Source organism: Papaver somniferum, chromosome 6 (assembly GCF_003573695.1).
Source record: "Papaver somniferum cultivar HN1 chromosome 6, ASM357369v1, whole genome shotgun sequence".
Taxonomy (NCBI): domain Eukaryota; kingdom Viridiplantae; phylum Streptophyta; class Magnoliopsida; order Ranunculales; family Papaveraceae; genus Papaver; species Papaver somniferum.
The window spans coordinates 143978023-143995095 of NC_039363.1; the positions used below are offsets into that span (position 1 = coordinate 143978023).

Below are 17073 nucleotides of genomic sequence, written 5' to 3' on the forward strand. Positions count from 1 at the left end.
CTGAAAAATTCTGACGGGCAGAATTTTGTTGTTAACTAAAGTAGTTTTTATGGAGTAACCATGAGTTTTTTGATACGGTGGCTCAAACGAAGTTTATAAATCTTGATATTATCTTCAAAACTCGTATTTTATCTGAAGTAAGGCTTGTGAGATGTGGTGTATTAGGTGATTGGGAAATTACCGTATCCGTGGTCAGAGTATAAACGAAGTTTGTGACATGAAATTGAAAAGGAACATGGCTACCAGGCGCATGTGGATGAACACAAGTCTTCCAAAGATGACAAAGGCGAGAACATCAAACACAACTCTAAGCGTAGTCTTCATAAGAAAGGTATGTTTCGTAAAACTGAATCCGGCATTACTTTAATTAAGAGTTATTGCTATGTTTGTAAAATTCCTGGTTATACGGCAGTAAAGTGTAGACAACATAAAACTTTAATAAGTAGAAAGTTTATGCTAATTTAGTTGAAACAAATTAGAACGAGTTGATTGACATGATGTCGGAAGTTATTTTAATAACCAATGTGAGAGACTGGTGGGTGGACTCTGGAGCCACTAAGTATGTTTGTTGAAACATAGACCTGTTCACCTCTTATCAGAGGATAAGGGATGTCGAGAAACTCTATATGAGTAACTCATCTGCGACAGAGGTTGCATAAAAGGGAAAGGTCGAGCATAAGCTCATATCTGTAATATTCTCACACTGAATGAAGTTTTCATGTTCCGAGCATATGAAAGAATCTTGTATCTTGTTCTCTTGAAGATGGTAAAAGATTGAAGATCTTAATTAAATATGGAAAACTTGTTATAACTAAGGGCATTGATTTTTTAGGCAACAGTTATAGGACTTAGAGTCTATATAAGTTTAAAGGAAAATCTGATGAAGTGAACATAGTTGATTCTTGTGCTTTCTTTTGTGTGTCTTTGAATGTTTTCCATGGTAGACTTGGAACCGTAAAATTATAAGTCAATGCATAAACTGCCTAGCATAGGCTACGTACCCAAATTTAGTTTGGATCTTGAACACAAAAGTGAAATGAATATGCTATAAAATCTTTTAGCACAAATGTTCAGACTAATTCTAAGCCCTTAGAATTAATTCAGTTAGGCCTAGTTGACATGAGTTCAACCCAAAACCATTATGGTAAAAGATGGTTTATAACTTTCGTGGATGATGGTACGAGGTACTATCTTGTATACTTTCCAGGGCCAAATTGGACAAAACGGCACGAGCTTGGCAGCAACCTTGGAGATATCAACCGTGGTTGTTATCGTGAATTACATCAAATGCTAGCAGTTCAAGACATAGTTCACTGTCTCTAACAAGTAATTCCGGTAATATCTCACTAAGCAAAGGTTCAAGACCTCATGGACACCTCTGCCTAAAATGGTATTTCATGCGCTTTTTATGTGATTTTCGTTTTGATGGTCTTGGTATTACTGGAACTTAGGACCTAAAGGTCACTAAGGGTTCACTAGTTCATGCTTTTTCACTTTGATGAAAGATACCTATAGTCTCACCATGTGAGAACTAAAGATGAAAGCTCTCATTACTATTATGATTTGTGCAATCCATAGTATGACCCTGGGGTCAACACACTTTTATGTGAGGGAGAGGACGTAGAAATGACTAGTATGATTTCAACATTTGCACGATCAGTCTGTTTGGATCGTGAGATTGGGATGTTGATTTACCAAGATCTATCTGTGTTTTCATGTTTTATTGAGTTTTCATTCATGTGGGGGATTGTTGGAAAACGATTAATAAAAAATAAAATTTTAATAAAAATTATAATTTATTGTTTTCTTTTCTGAATGAAACTTATTAGTCCCACATTGTGGAGTTTCCAATTTTTAGTAGTTTTAAGAAACAATATAAACCTTTTAGTCCCACATCGGGGAGTTTTTCTTCTTAAGTTGTATTTGTCAATTATATAAACAAATTCACTACTTTTGTAAAATCTATGGGAAAGGGGTTGCTCTATATTTGGAGGGACCCCTAAGGGAAAAAACATTTTATATTGTTTTCTCAAGTGTTCGATATTTTCCTTTATGATTTTTTCGGAGTTGTCAAGCTCAAGTTGAGCATCTACAACATATGCTAGTAGTAGGTGTAGTAGGGTGTTTTATCCTGGAGATATCCGTCCTGTAAGGGCTATAGCATCACTCTTGAGTGTAGCCGGGCGCTAATGTTGAACACGTGACTCACTATGTTTTTCCAAAGTTTTGCCTTGTTGCTGTTGCAGAGATATGGGGAGCTCGTCCGTTTCACCAAATCGATCACTTCCATTATAAAAGAGCTAAGTATCAATAACTTTTGCTTATTTGATTTTTTCTTGTTTTTGATTATTACACCCAACACAACTGCATGCCGTTGAGTTCAATTATTGTACTAGTAGTCCTTGGGTATATTGTATTGAATTTGTGATATTTGGCCGTGGTTACCGTTTACCTTGTCAAAATTGACATTTTATATAAACTATTAATTATAACAAAATAGCACTCTTGGTTGCTCATCATTCAAAGAAAGAAGAAACAAGAACAAAGACCAGTCATATAATCATTCATACGTTACCTAAAAAGGCTAAAACTTGACGTGGTTTATAAAATTATAGGAAAGACAAAATAAAAAATAAAAAATATATACCTAATGGTTTGTCGATCGAATATGACCTTTCAAGACAAATTTACATGGTAATATCTATTTTGTTTTCATATAGGACCATCTAATCTGTTTGTCATTCTCATTCTGGTTTTTGGCTTCAATAGCCGGCCTTGATTAGTATACAGCTCAACCGATCATTCGCAGTAAAACATAAATTAGTAGATCGTTATTGCAGCACAGGTCCCATGTTTAAACGCGTAGTCTTCATTTTACCAGCCAGCCTTTTCTAATCGATTTAAGTATTGATCAAAGCGCGACCATCGTCAACACTTCGCCGAAATCAGCTTGTAGATTAACGTTACAATGGCAGTTGCTGTTCCGGGAGAGAGAACTTTGGCGGAAACTCCGACTTGGGCAGTGGCTGTTGTTTGTGCAGTTTTTGTGATAATCTCAGTAATCATCGAACATGGAATTCATATTCTTGGAAAGGTATTTTTCTATTTACACTATAATTTATCGTTGAGTACGATAAGTTCGGTTTGAAGTGAACTGACATATCGAAATTTATCTTGATGGGGCGGACAGATTTTTCAAAAGCGGCAGAAGAAAGCCATGATTGAGGCGCTGGAGAAGATAAAAGCAGGTAATCGCGCATTTCTTCCTTTATTTACCCTTGTTTGGTTATTAACTAACTCGGAAACTAAGACAGAATTTGGATTTGGTTATTTTTGTAGAATTAATGTTGCTGGGATTCCTTTCCTTGCTTTTAACTGTTGGTACAACTTACATAGCAAAGATATGTATTCCAATAAGTGCTGGAAGTATTATGCTCCCGTGTCGTAAAGATGATGATGATGATCTTGGAAAAGCAAAAAAGGGCAATGGAAAAGGTGACGATGATGGGGATCACAAGAGGAAGTTATTAGGGATGGCCGAGGAATTTGTATGGCGTCGAGCGTTAGCTCCTGCTGCCGGCGGGGAAGATTACTGTGGCGCCAAGGTAAGTACTAAACTAGGAATTAAAAATCAATCAATTCTTCTGGAACTGGAAGGAATAGATATGTCACCTCTCAAACACTACGCAAGCCCAGATAACTGATAGTTGATCGTAAACCGAAGCCCACAAGCGTCTGTACCTGCCACCAAGTCCACTGCCAACTGCTGCTAATAATCTTTGAATCATTTTGACATTTGTGTTCATCAGGGGAAAGTATCGTTGATCTCATATTCAGGGGTGCACCAACTTCATATATTTATATTCGTCCTCGCCGTATTTCATATTCTTTACAGTGTCATCACTATGGTTCTTGCACAAGCTAAAGTACGTATTCTAATTTTGCAACATCAATTTGTAAATAAGCAGCAGTAGTTTGGTTTTCTACATAAATGACGTGATTGAGGATGTGGATGTCAATCATCAGATGAAGAAATGGAAAGCATGGGAATCAGAAACGACTTCGTTAGAATATCAATACGCAAATGGTATGTTAGATGGTGTTGGACCTAGTTGTTGTTACTTGGTTTTGTATTTGGATTCCAACTGATTCAACAATTAAAATGTAGATCCTGCAAGATTTAGGTTTACACATCAAACTTCTTTTGTGAAGCGTCACTCGGGAGTCTCCACAAAACCTGGAATCAGATGGGTTGTAAGTAGAAACATTTACTCATCTTTTATTCTCTTATGTTCTCTACTTGTTTGATATTTATTTTTCGCATGTCAGGTTGCATTTCTCAGGCAATTCTTCGGATCCATAAACAAGGTGGATTACTTGACAATGCCAAACGGATTCATCAACGTAAGATGTCTTGTCCTTCAGCTTCTTTGGTATGGCAATGACATAGATATGAAATAATGTTACATCTTTGCTGTTTGTGCAGGCTCATTTTGCTCCAAACAGCAGATTTGACTTCCACAAGTACATCAAGAGATCCCTCGAAGACGATTTCAAAGTAGTTGTTGGCATAAGGTATGTATGTTTCCACTTATATAGTATTTTGTATTGGATCCGTTTTAGTTTGCTCCAACTATTTATGATCTCAAGTCCCTAACGATAACGACGAATGTCTGCAGTGTACCATTGTGGTGTTTCGCTATCATATTTTTGCTGCTCAACGTTTACAGTAATTACACATCTCTCTCTTGTCGTCTTGTTAGCTATAACTAACTCTATTTTATCAAAGGGCCGGAATACTAGTAATTTCAGCAGCAAATAAATTAGCTTCATAGCAATTATGTTTTCTCTACATCTAAATGCAGAATGGCACACACCCTACTGGATATCTCTCGTACCTCTTTTTGTAAGTACCCCTATATTCTCTCATCTCTCCATCAAGTAGCCTAATAAATTGAGCCTAAATTTACTCTCTATCTACACACCTGCAGATACTTCTAGTAGTTGGAACCAAGCTAGAAATGGTAATCATGGAGATGGCACTTCAAATTCAAGATAGAAGCAGCGTTGTCTCTGGGTCTCCTATTGTAGAACCTAACAACAATTTGTTCTGGTTCAACAATCCCCGATGGATTCTTTACTTAATTCAATTCATATTATTTCAGGTACATATAGTAAATTAAACCGGGTTAATCTCTGTCATCCACCGAAATTACAGATCTTTACATGTACTTGTAATTGGACAACAATATCAAATTAAAATACCCTTAGACAGAGTGTGCACTACTAATCCGTTTTCTTATTTTGGATAGTTTACAGAACGCATTTCAGATGGCTTACTTTTTGTGGAGTTGGGTGAGTACAGATTAAATTTCTTATTGCATGTCTATGGCTTTATGTTTCTTGAATATCTTTGGAGATTAATTTTTTGTTTTTATTTGCAAATGCAGTATGAGTTCACCTTAAAATCATGCTTCAACGAAAACTTGCCAGCCATTTTGATAAGAGTTTTCCTCGGTCTCACACTTCAAATCTTATGCAGTTATATCACTTTCCCCTTGTATGCCTTGGTGACGCAAGTGAGTTGATTCATTTTCACGATGCATCTCTATATCTAATCGTTTTTTATGCAGTAATTACTAATGAAACATTATGTAAATTTAGATGGGATCGCATACGAAGACAGCTATCTTTGAAGAGCATACAACAAAAGCACTTAAAAAATGGAGAAAAGCGGAGGATAGGAGCAAAGCGACGAGACCCGGGGATGATGGTTCTAGGTCCGGGTACTTGAGTGGTGATAATACCCCGAGTATTGGTTCATCCCCGGTACATTTGCTTCATAAAGTGAAACACAATTCTACTGATATCGAAAGTTTCGCGAATTCTCCACGTTCATATCAGTCTGATACTGATCTATCAGATTATGAAGGACCGTCACCGGTGTCACGTGAACAATACCGCGGATCAGGAAAACAAGAACACCAACGTAATCATCAAAATTTTAATGGGGATAAAGAAATTCATAGTGCTGATTTTTCATTTGATAAACCTTAAAACTGGAGATCGAAATTTCGGAATGAACATGTATTCATCAGTTTCTTCATGATTAAATAGTTTTGGTATATCAAATTAGACTAATTACATCAAATTTACTTAATTGTTCAATAAATAAAATCAGTACTTTTTTATTTATTTTTAAATAACGACTTTCTACTGTCAAGAGACCGAATTTTGTCCATTGCTTCAAAATTCATCAATCTATTAGAATTAAAACTAAATTTCTTACCTGATTTAAAGTAAAACGAGAGCACTATTGTTAATGAAAGAGAATCACGAACTCAACTTTTGCAAGGTTAAGTACCATTATGGTTTCAAGACCCATAATCAATGCTTTCACTGTGAATTTAGTAAAAGTTTTTATTATGGGAAGAGATAACAAACATTTTCTTTAGGTAAATAGTTTCCTTATGGGTTAAGATTGTGTTGACAGAAAATCACTTCGCCAAGTGTTGGCATGGCAAGGTACAAACACAAGAAAGCCAAGCTCGTGATATACAATGAATACATTCTTCATAACATTTTTTTCGTTTTCGAGATATTTACCCATTGCATGAAATCAGGACATGTGGAAAGCACTAGCAGGAAATTTACGACCAAGTTTGAAACAGTAAAATCAACAGGCTATAGTCTGATGGACAGGTGGCGAGATGTCATATGACGATAAACAGAGCGATAGTGACAGTTCCTACGAAGACCAATGGGCAAGTTGACTAGCGAAGATAAACCCTTCTGCAAGTATACAGTGAAGGCTCCTTGCGAGCTAAGCGAGCGAGATTTATAAGTTGTCATCCACTATTGCAATTTGTCTATAAAAGGGGTTGTAAACAATGTAAGAGGGGTTGAGTGTTTGGGGTTCATAGTAGGTTAAGAGAGAGTTTTATTGCAAACAATCTTGTAAGGAGCTAAGGATCTGTAACCATTTTCCATCTATAGTTAAAATACTCTCGTGGACAGTAGTTTTAATAAATAACCACGTAAATAGTCTGTGTCTTGCTTCTTTACTTCCGAAAGACATAAACCTTAACCTCATAACTTGAATGTTTGCTTGATACTTGTGTTTGTAGATTTAGGATTGTTCTTTCGGTGTACTATGACGTTTGCTGCAGTTACAATTTGGTGCTAGAAACAATGATAAAGTAAATGATTTATCCTACCTAGATGCTTTGTATTCTAAAGAAAAGTATGGATCTTGAGTTCTCAAAAAAAAAAAGGGATTTGATCTTGTTTTTGAAGTTTTTAACTACATAAAGGCTAAAATTTGGGTTTCACTGATTAACTTAACTCTTGTTTGCATATGAGAAGTACATGTAAGAATAGTTCTACACATAGAAATATCCTCTTGGGCCATGTAATAACTTGGTTCATTATGAATATTGCTAAATATGTCGGTTACAATTTTGGGATCCTTTCATATTCCTTCTTCCTTGATGGACGGTCGAGATTGAATGTTAATTCTAAATCCTATGAAACTTGGTCCTCCTTCTACCTATAAAAGGAACTCAATAACCATCAATATTGTTTTAAGAATTTTGATTATTCATTACACAAAAGGTCAAGAAGGAGAAACTAAGAGTTTCGCAAGGTATTCTGATATACGGTTGTTCTTGCCAGACATCTTGGATTCAATCAAATAATGTTGATGGGTAGAATGTGGGAAGGAGGAACTAGCCCTAATCACAGAAAGTACTCACAAGGAGAAGATATGGTTATGGAAGTAATGGGGAATTAATGATAATCTCAAGATGCGTACCCTCTTTCCTTTTATAATGATCTTCTTATGAATAAGTGCCCATAAGATCAACATATTACTAAACTGCCATTTCCCTTTTCTTAAGTTTCTTACTAAACCCTAAAAGGCCTTCTTTCTTAGATCAAGGCCCAATCACCCTTAATATAACCTTGGATAGACTAGAACTATCCCGTCTCAATGGGTTAGGCCTAGTCCCTTAGTTCCTCACCTCTAGAAGGGACCCTTGATTATCTAAGGGGATACCCATTTTAGGGTTGATTATTTTCATGTATCAACATTAGTCCCTTGACTGTTTGACCAGTCAAAGACTGTGTCAACAGTCACATGTTGACGCAACAGGTTCCAAATGAGCAATTTTCATATCGTGACCCTTAGGGTGCTTTGGTTATTAACTCGCTCAGTAACCGCCCCTTTTATGATGGTTACAATCGGAGAGTCGTGGGTGGTTTTCAGACCACGACTCTTGAAGTGCCACGGTTACTGATATGTTCAGTAACTACTCCTTCTTTTACTTTCCTATAAATAGAGGAGACCTCGCTTTCGAGTCCCCACCTTTTACTTCCTTCCTTTTCTCTCTCCTCATCATATTTTAGTAACCATGTCTAACGACTCGCCTCCCCGACCGGAATCATACACATTCGAGGAGTTTAGGAGTAATCCCCAGCTCAGAGATAAGATACGGCCACCGGCTGCAGATGATGGCACTACTATTTTCCCCACTGATGATGTCTGGATCGCCCGTATACTAAATCCTCATCCTTATCCTCCATCCGGATCCACAAGATGGCTTATTCGTCCTCAAGCAGAGGCGCCTCTCATACATTCCTTAGAAAATACTCCTCGTATAATAGTTCATCGAGGGGATTATGTCTTTCCTCCGATTAATCATCGTTCATCCTCCGAGTTTCATGCGGCTTGGGAGCCATGGATAGATTACATTTGTTCGAACCCCGAAAATGCGAGGATTATCCGTTCTTTGGGTATAGAGAAGGTTCTGGAAGCTTCCCGATTCAGGTATGTTCGGCGAGACTTTGATAGTATAAACCGCTTATGCGCACGATGGGGAATCGATCCGCACACATTCTTGTTCTCTTGGGGCGAAGCGACTCCCATCTTAGAGGATGTAGTGGCGCTTACTGATCTACCCGTTCACGGAGACACGGTCTTTGATAGTTGTTGTTTAAACAAATCTTTGAATGATATCGACAATGATCTTCGTGATCACTTTCTTTAAGCCAAAACAAATTCTATAACATACTTATTACCGGAAGAGATTAAGGATGAGGCTCCGAGTGAGGTGGAAGGTCCGGTAGATAAAAGGAAAGGGACAGCTACCGCGTCGGCTTATCGCGATTCTCCCGCTAACGTTTCGTCTTCTTCAAAACTCATGGCATCCGCCATAAAAGTTGGTCAGGCAAAATCGTACGCCGCTGAGGAGCCTGACGATGTGAAAGAAGTGAAAAATGATCAGAAGCCCAAGTCCGGAGCACGTTCCTTCTTTTCTTGTTGGATTAAGTATTGGGCCCTTTTACTCTCGGGTCCTCGTGAAGGTATCCCTCCTCGAGAGGGAGAGACAGACAGGGCAGAGTTGGCGGATTTTCTCCTCTTTTGGTTGTGTCACGATATATTCGAGTATAGTCCTCGAGATACTATTAAGAACGAGTTGATCCCTATGGTTGTGTTAATGTCCCGCGGCGTGGCATTCCCACTTTCCCCTATGTTCTTGGGTGGTCTATATCACAATTTGGATTTATTGGTGCGTGATGTTTGTCGCGTGGACGGATCCCATGAGGTTGAGACTTTCCTCCCTGCCAATTTCATCAAAACGTGGGCCTGGGAACGTTTCCCAAAATACAGGCCTCCTCAATTGAATCCCCTCGTCCTCTCTTGTCAAAAACAAGTCACCAAAAAGGATGGTTCTAAGCGTCTTGTGACAATACCCAAGTCTCGTCCCCGGATGGCTCTTTATCACAAAAAGGGTTTCCTTCCAAAAGATAAACTCAAAGATTTCATGGATAAGGGCGCTGACTTCAATCCTATCACTTATCAGGATGGTTTCACTGGTCCTCTTCATTACAACTTCGTCATTCAATCTCAGTGGAGAATTACTTTTTCAGAAACGCCTTCTGCCAATGACTTTGACATCATTGTTTCTACTTTACCTGGGCGCCTTCGTGGTTTCCACGGTGGGAGGTTTTCATCTGAGACATACAATACTATTCACGTGGCCCATCATTTAGGCTTTGATCAAGAAGTCCCTTACGATGTTCCCCTTCCTTCCTCAATAGAAGAAGACAGAGAAGTCCGGAAGATTTTTGACCATTTCGTTTTCAAGAGTGGTCTCCGTATGAGCGACCGTCAATGTTATTTTGATTTCTTTCAACTTCAGCTTGTTCGACCGGCCAGTGTTACCATCGAGTGGCTTGGATATCGTGATAGCATCAATCATAATGTGCTGAACCTTCTCATCAAGGAGCCGTACGCTCCTCCAAAATTGTATGAGCAAGAATTTAGAGAGATGCATGTCTCGGGCCGTGTGAGGTTAAATGCCGAAATCTCCAAGAAGTATAAGTTGTCTTCCAGTAACAAAGGTCGCCCTATTCAAACACTTGTTACCAGCTGGGATGCCCTTCTGGGAGACGAGTCTTCTCAAGAGGATGGGAAAGCTAGTGCTCTACCTCCCTCTGGCTCCAAGAAAACGAAACGCGTTCGTCCGACAAAGCCCTTAATTGTTCCTTCGACTACGTCCCCTCCTATTAAGGTATTTGCACTTTCCTCATCTTTTATTCCTTTTCCTACAAATCTTGTACTTAGTTTCTTTATATCGGTTTACAACGTTGTTCTAGAATTCCCTGCCTATCGGTTGCAAGCCCATGGGTCTTATTTTTGAAGAGTATATCAATCTGCCTCTTAACGAGTGGAGGGATGATCGGCTGGCTAAGAAGATGAAGCGACACGGTGGTGTACTGCCCATTCCGAGATTACATTCCATTCGTACTGCTAATGTTCCCTTTCATTTTTACCGCAAGCTCCAAAAATGGGGTCATCATCCACGACCACTTTTATCGAGCGCGTGGAACGTCAACTTGGTCGATCAGTCAGTCAGACTGGTCCTGAAGTAGTTTCTCCCTGTATGGTTATTCAATCCACGCGCCCTTTGATTGTAAAAATTGTTCAAGATCCTGACCATCCCCTTCATACTCCTTCAGATATGTTACGCGCGGAGGACGAGTCTGAGTCGGATCATTTCGTGCATGATTACTCTCAAGAAGGCAGCGGTCTTAAATTCATCATCAAGGTCCAAAGTTCTTCCCCTTCTAAATCCTGTGAGTGTACTATATTCCTATTTGTTAGATTTAAATATCGGCATGTGCCGGTCAAAATATTATTATATGCGTTTGATAGTCTATATATACGTCTTCCTTTCCTGTATCGCCTTTGATAATATTATTTTTTCTTCTTTTCCTCATACTTCTTTCTTTCATCAGATCATTCTGAGCCAGCTGCCTCAAGCTCCTCTTCTTCCTCCCGTCGATCGATCCACTCTCCTACCAATCCTCTTCCTCCTTCCGATCCGGTATATACTATGCCCTTTAGATCTTATTTCCTTTCTGAATTGGAGTATTTTGCTTATGTCTGCCTTTCTTGTCTTCAGGATATGGGAAAACGAGATGGCCCTCAGTCTAAGGGAGGTGGATCAAGCCAACAAGCCAAAGGTAGCGGATCAGGGAGTTCCAATGGTAAGCGGAAGAAACCTTCCAAACCTTCCCTGAAGATTTCTCATAGCGTGGACGCGGGTGCCGAGCTGATGGTCATTCCGGAGGATCCTCAGTTCTTATATCCTCATACCATTTCCGCTGCGGAAGCTGGTGTGGATAACAATCATAAATTGGTACATGGATTTTGGGTCCCTTCTTCTAAAGCATCTAACTATCGTCGCATAGTGGAGAAGTTTGGCCATATGTGCGTTCATGAAGAAATGCTTATCAACTCTCTGATCGTGTCTAACGAAGATTTGCTTATGATAGCGGAGGGTCTCTACCTGGCGGATGAAACCCCTATCGATCCAGGCGTGTTGATAAAATGGGATGCCATCATTCAAACTTATCTAGATCTCTGATTCCCCATCCAATGGCTTGATAATCTGTTGGACCTGGCAAAGGCGAGCCACAGTGTGCAGACTACACTTCCTCTGAAATCGAGGAGTTGGAGCGGGAGCATCAGCGTTTGCTTGATGTTACCCATACTAGAAAGGAAGAGTATGACCAGTTGATGGCGGAGGTGGGTCGAGCTACCAAGGATTTGAAGATTGCTCGAGATGCTGCTGAGGAGATCAACGTGCATCTGACTAGGATGAAGGCCGAGCTGGTTGTCCTGGATATTTTCTGATAATGATTTTGAACAATAATTTCTTTTGTTTTATTTTGATCAAACTAAGAACTTGGTTGGTTTGTTTTATTTCCCCAAACATTTTATTGTATTTATTATTATGGTTGGATGGTAATTAATATGGTACTATTATATGTTTCTATAAATAGGGATGAGTGAAACTGCTCTGGTATCTTTCAAGCTTCTTTCAGCATTTCATCTTGTTTTCTAAGTTGTTAATTATATTTTCGTAGCAGTGTTTTTTTTTCCCAGCGGATGGCTCATCGTCTTCATGGTTATACCTTGGTTTTGGCCCCTGTGCCAATACTGGTTATCCCTTATGAGAAGGATCATGAACTGGCTCGCGCGCGATTTGACGAGCAGCACAACACATACTCCATGGCTGAGCGGTCTCAGGCATCTGAACACCTGACTTTGGCTATGCAACGCGCGCTGGATGATACTATAGCCGCCCGAAACAAAGCTGAGCGGCTGTTTCAGGAAGCGCTAATTATGACGACTGATATTGAGCAAGCGATAGATGATTGTCGTGCTTTTATTACTCAACAAGCAGGACCAAACCTTCGCGGGTGTGTTTTGACTTTGTGTGTTGTTTATGCTCTTATTCGTCCTGCCGACATGAAAGCGGAACTGGCGCGTTTATTGATTTTAAAAGATGAAGTCGGTATGTTGCAGACTCATCGATTGATTGCCCTAGATAAGGCTCGCAAAGCGTATGAAGATCATAAAGAGATGCTGGATATGGATCGAAAGGCATGTGCTTCTGGTGAGATTATGCATAAGATTCATCAAGTATTAAGAGAGTTGCGTAGTGCATATGCCAATTCTACTACTCAGTATGGTGAGGCGCAATTGATGATGCAGGACTTGGATGAGGACATTTCCTATTGCAGCGTTCTTAGATAGACTACAACTAGTTTTTTTTAGGGATTCGTAAAACAATTGTCTTGGGAACAGTATTATCTTAATAATATATACCAAAGGTTATTTGTTAACCACAGTAAATATTTCTTCAGTCTTCTTCTTTTTTTTTTTTTTTTTGTTTATGGCTAAACATGTAAGGTTAGTGCTGGAAGTGGAGTATCTGAATCGCCTTTTCCGGGTGATGTGCCTTGCCCGGGGAACTTTTGAAATCGAGAATTCGAGTTGGCACGAACAACTATCCGTTGTGAATCATAAAGTGAGGAAGATTCAACATGAAGGCGGTCTTCCTGACATAACCCTTCTGGAATATCGTGGCCATTGCCGTGAGCAGCGTCTGATTACCCATTTTCCATGTGTTGAGGCAAACCATAGTATTAGGTCCATTGAGATGACTCTTGCTGAAGTGCATATGGCACTTGGAATGTTACCATAATTTTTTTTTTTTAGGGATTTTCAAAAGCTGTAGTGATAAATGCCTTGATGTACATATTTGCTATAAATAGACGATGTTTGTGATTACGCTATTTTCATTTCTTTGATTTCTTCATTATTTATAGTAGTGTTTTCGGTATGGCTAATCGTCTACAAGGCTACGTACTATCTCTGGTTTCTGTGTCGACATTGGTCTCCCCGTATAGAAGGGGTTCCGAGTTATACCACTTACGACTCGTGAGGGCCGAAATAGAATTGCTTAGGGGAAGACGACTGGCGAATCGTGCGGAAGCGCACGCCCGATTCAACAAACAATACAAAGTGTTCTCAACCTCTTGGAAGACTCAAATGTCTGGGACAATCTCTTTCGAAATTCAACATGCATTAGACAATGTTGTATCCGCTTGCAATGAAGCTGATCGGTTGTTGCGAGAAGTAAATCTTATGATGATAGATATTGATCAAGTTATCGCAGATTATGATGTGTCTGTTTCGCATCTGACAAACCATCGTATGCATGGTTATGCGTTATCTTTATGCATGATACTTGATTTAGTGCATCCTTCAGATAAACAGGTGGAATTAGCATGGTTGTTGGTCCTGAAGAGTGAAGTGAGGGCGTTTCGGGCTCATAGGCTAATTGTGCAAGAAAATGCCCGCAAAGCATTCGAGGAACAAGATGAGATTACCAACATGGCTCGCCGTAACAATGCATCCGAGAGGATTTTGTACGAAATAGATCAAGTGTTATGGGATATGCGGGCTGCCTTAGCTATGACTACTATTCAATGTGAAGAAGTGTTCATGATGGTGCAAGATATAGGACAAGAAGTTGCACGTTGTCGTATGCTCATAGCTGAATCAGCTTTATCTTGAAAAGTTCTCCCCCACTTTTTTTTTAGTCTATATAATCTAAGTATTCTATGATAAAAGGGATTAGTATTAATGGAAGCATCTACGTTTGTTTCTTAAGAGGCAAAAGATTGAATTGTTGCAAGCTACCGTCACTAGTAATGCCCGACTCGTTCGTGAACGTGAAGAACCTTTTGAGGTTAGTCAAACACAATACTTACTCGCAATGGATCTTTATGTAGATCGACTGAGTGTTAGTCGGACCAACCCTTCAATAGAAAATTCGATGGCTTCGGACGAGGCTTCTAAAGCGTTTGCTAATGCTCGTCTCCAAATGGAGCGTAGGCAAAGCAACTTGGTTGTTGCGCGCGGAAGATTGAGGCGCTCGGTCTCAATCCTATCCTCAGCTCTTTTGTCTTAGTGGGTTTTGCTCTAGAATTATTTCACTAGTAGGTGCATTTATCAATTGTGTTTGGACTTATCAATACCGATCGAACAGATAAGCTCATTCACTTCTTTTCTTTCTCATTCTTCTTCTTCATTCTTTTCTCTTTCTTCTTCTTCATTCTTTTCTCTTCCTCCTCTCCGTTCTTCACCTGCTGGTGAATCAAGTTATTGAAATAAAGAGATTTCTAGATCGAGAGAGGTATGGGGGTGTTTTAGTATTGGTTGTTGTAGATTGTGTTGTTATTGGTTAGCTCTGGTAAGAAGAGAAGATGTTGATGTTGTTGTAAATTAGAATTAGGGTTTTCTCAGAAGGTTGTTTAGAATTTCGATTAGTGATGAATGAGATGGAATTGAGATGGGTTTATGTTTAATTGAATGATATGAAGTTTTTGTGATGAAGAATCAGTGAGATAGGGTTTTCTGAATTGGATTATCTTCTGAGTTGTGTAAGACGAGGATGATATTGAGTTGTAACAACTGAAGATTAGGAGGGTTGTTGATTAATTAATGTTTTGGAGTGGTTCTGATGAAGAAATGGAGAGCTAGGTTTCCTGTTGGTAAGAATTAGGAAATTGGGATTTGTTTTAATGATGATTAAGAAGGAATTGAAGTTGGGTTTTACCTGAATTAGAACTTGAAGTTGAAGAATAATTTGTAATTGAAGTTAGGGTTTTGAAGTTGTTTATGAAGCTAAGGCTTGATTATGTGTTAATAAGGAAATGATGGAGTTATCTCTGGTGATGAAGAAATTCTCAGTGGTGCTGATTCAAGAGTTGAGTTCAAACAGCTGGGAGAAAAGTGAGAAGAATTGGAGTTAGCCGTGGTTGTAATTGAAGCTCAGGAGATGGAGTAAAGTTGCCGTTGTTGGTGTTGATTAAACTGAACCGGTGGGTTTGTTGTTGTCTTAAGATGACATTTTGAATCAAGTCAGGAAAGAAAGGGAGTTTCTCAATTTATTGGTGTGAAATCATTCTAAGGTAATTGTTCTTTCTCAGTAAATAGGTAAGGTTATTCAATTTCATGGTTGATTTTATATGAATGTGGAGATAACTATTTAGATGGATATAGAATCAAGTTGGAATTATAGTTTGGATTGTATTGAATTACAGAGTATTGTTAAAGGTTGGATTGATGTACGAATTGAACTCTATAGTTGAGTTAACTGTGGTGGTGCTTTAAGGTGCAAGGGAATGTGCGGGTGATTGTATAGAGTTATGAGCTATAGTGGTGTTGTTGAAGTTGCAGGGGATATGAATGTGCAGGTGGAGTTTAAATGCAATTGGAGTCTGTTGATAAAGGAATGGTGATAGTTGTGTTAAGATGCAAATGTAGATCTTGGAATTGGGATTTACGAATGGAGGTTACATTGTTGGAATTGATATGTTGCAGAGGTTATGGTCTGATGAAGTACAAGGTTTTGAGAAAGGATAATGAAACTGAGAAGTAAAGAAAGGTTGAATTGATAGTTCTAGAGATGCAGTGGCAGTTTAACTGTGCTGAATTGTTTGAGTTAACTGAATTGGTAATGGTTCTAGTTGAATTGGGATTTGAAGTGATGGACCGGAAGATATAGTTGTAACTTAGTTATATCTAGAATTGCAGAGAATTGATGTTTGGGGAATCTGGTGATGATTTAGTTTAGTGGATTGTGAAAGCTTGGAACTGCAATTGCAGTTAGTCCTTATTAACAATGCTCGATTCAAAGGATGAACCAGTGGATCGTGGATCTCGAGGTAGGCGTGGCTTGTCATCAAAAGAGGTGGGAATACATTTGACTCTTTTGTAACCATTGTTGTTTCTTTTACAAAATTTTATGCTTAACAAACTCATGCAATGGCTAGTGTGCATCCCATGTTTTGTTTAAATTGCATTACTATATTTCTGTTGATTTTGTTAATCTTTCCATGGTTTGGAAAGGACTTGTAATGTTTGTTTGTCATATGAATTGTTATGGGAAATACGAATTTCCACTTGTGGTATATAGGATACGCTCCTTCACATTTATAACTACATGAATTCAGCTTTTATGCTTATATCGGTCGACAGTTTGCGAGTTCGGAATTGTCGACATCCATATTTACGATTAGGTGTGGATTTGCGAGTTCGGAATTGCACAACCATAGTATACATTGTTTGAAGAAGGAGTTTGTCCTTATACATGTTTGTTTACTTATGTGAGGATATGCTCTTTCACATTTATATCTACATGAATTCAG

The 17073-nt window shown here is 38.9% G+C and overlaps 1 protein-coding gene across 3 annotated transcripts; it reads left to right on the forward strand.

Annotated features, from left to right (window-relative positions):
* The first annotated feature begins 2336 nt into the window (after positions 1 to 2336).
* LOC113289640 (MLO protein homolog 1-like) lies at positions 2337 to 6187 on the forward strand. Of its 3 annotated transcripts, none has more exons than XM_026538961.1 (14): positions 2337 to 3094; positions 3191 to 3248; positions 3340 to 3605; positions 3810 to 3926; positions 4006 to 4087; positions 4169 to 4254; positions 4330 to 4404; positions 4487 to 4575; positions 4680 to 4729; positions 4866 to 4906; positions 4992 to 5165; positions 5320 to 5354; positions 5543 to 5579; positions 5665 to 6187. In XM_026538961.1, the coding sequence occupies exons 1-14, from the start codon at positions 2969 to 2971 to the stop codon at positions 6055 to 6057; spliced, it is 1629 nt and encodes a 542-aa protein (XP_026394746.1). In that variant the 5' UTR covers positions 2337 to 2968; the 3' UTR covers positions 6058 to 6187. The 3 variants fall into 3 exon arrangements, with proteins under 3 accessions (XP_026394746.1, XP_026394744.1, XP_026394745.1); XM_026538959.1 differs by having other exon boundaries at positions 2341 to 3094; positions 5320 to 5355; positions 5451 to 5579; XM_026538960.1 differs by having other exon boundaries at positions 2344 to 3094; positions 4027 to 4087; positions 5320 to 5355; positions 5451 to 5579; positions 5665 to 6106.
* The last annotated feature ends 10886 nt before the right edge of the window (positions 6188 to 17073 follow it).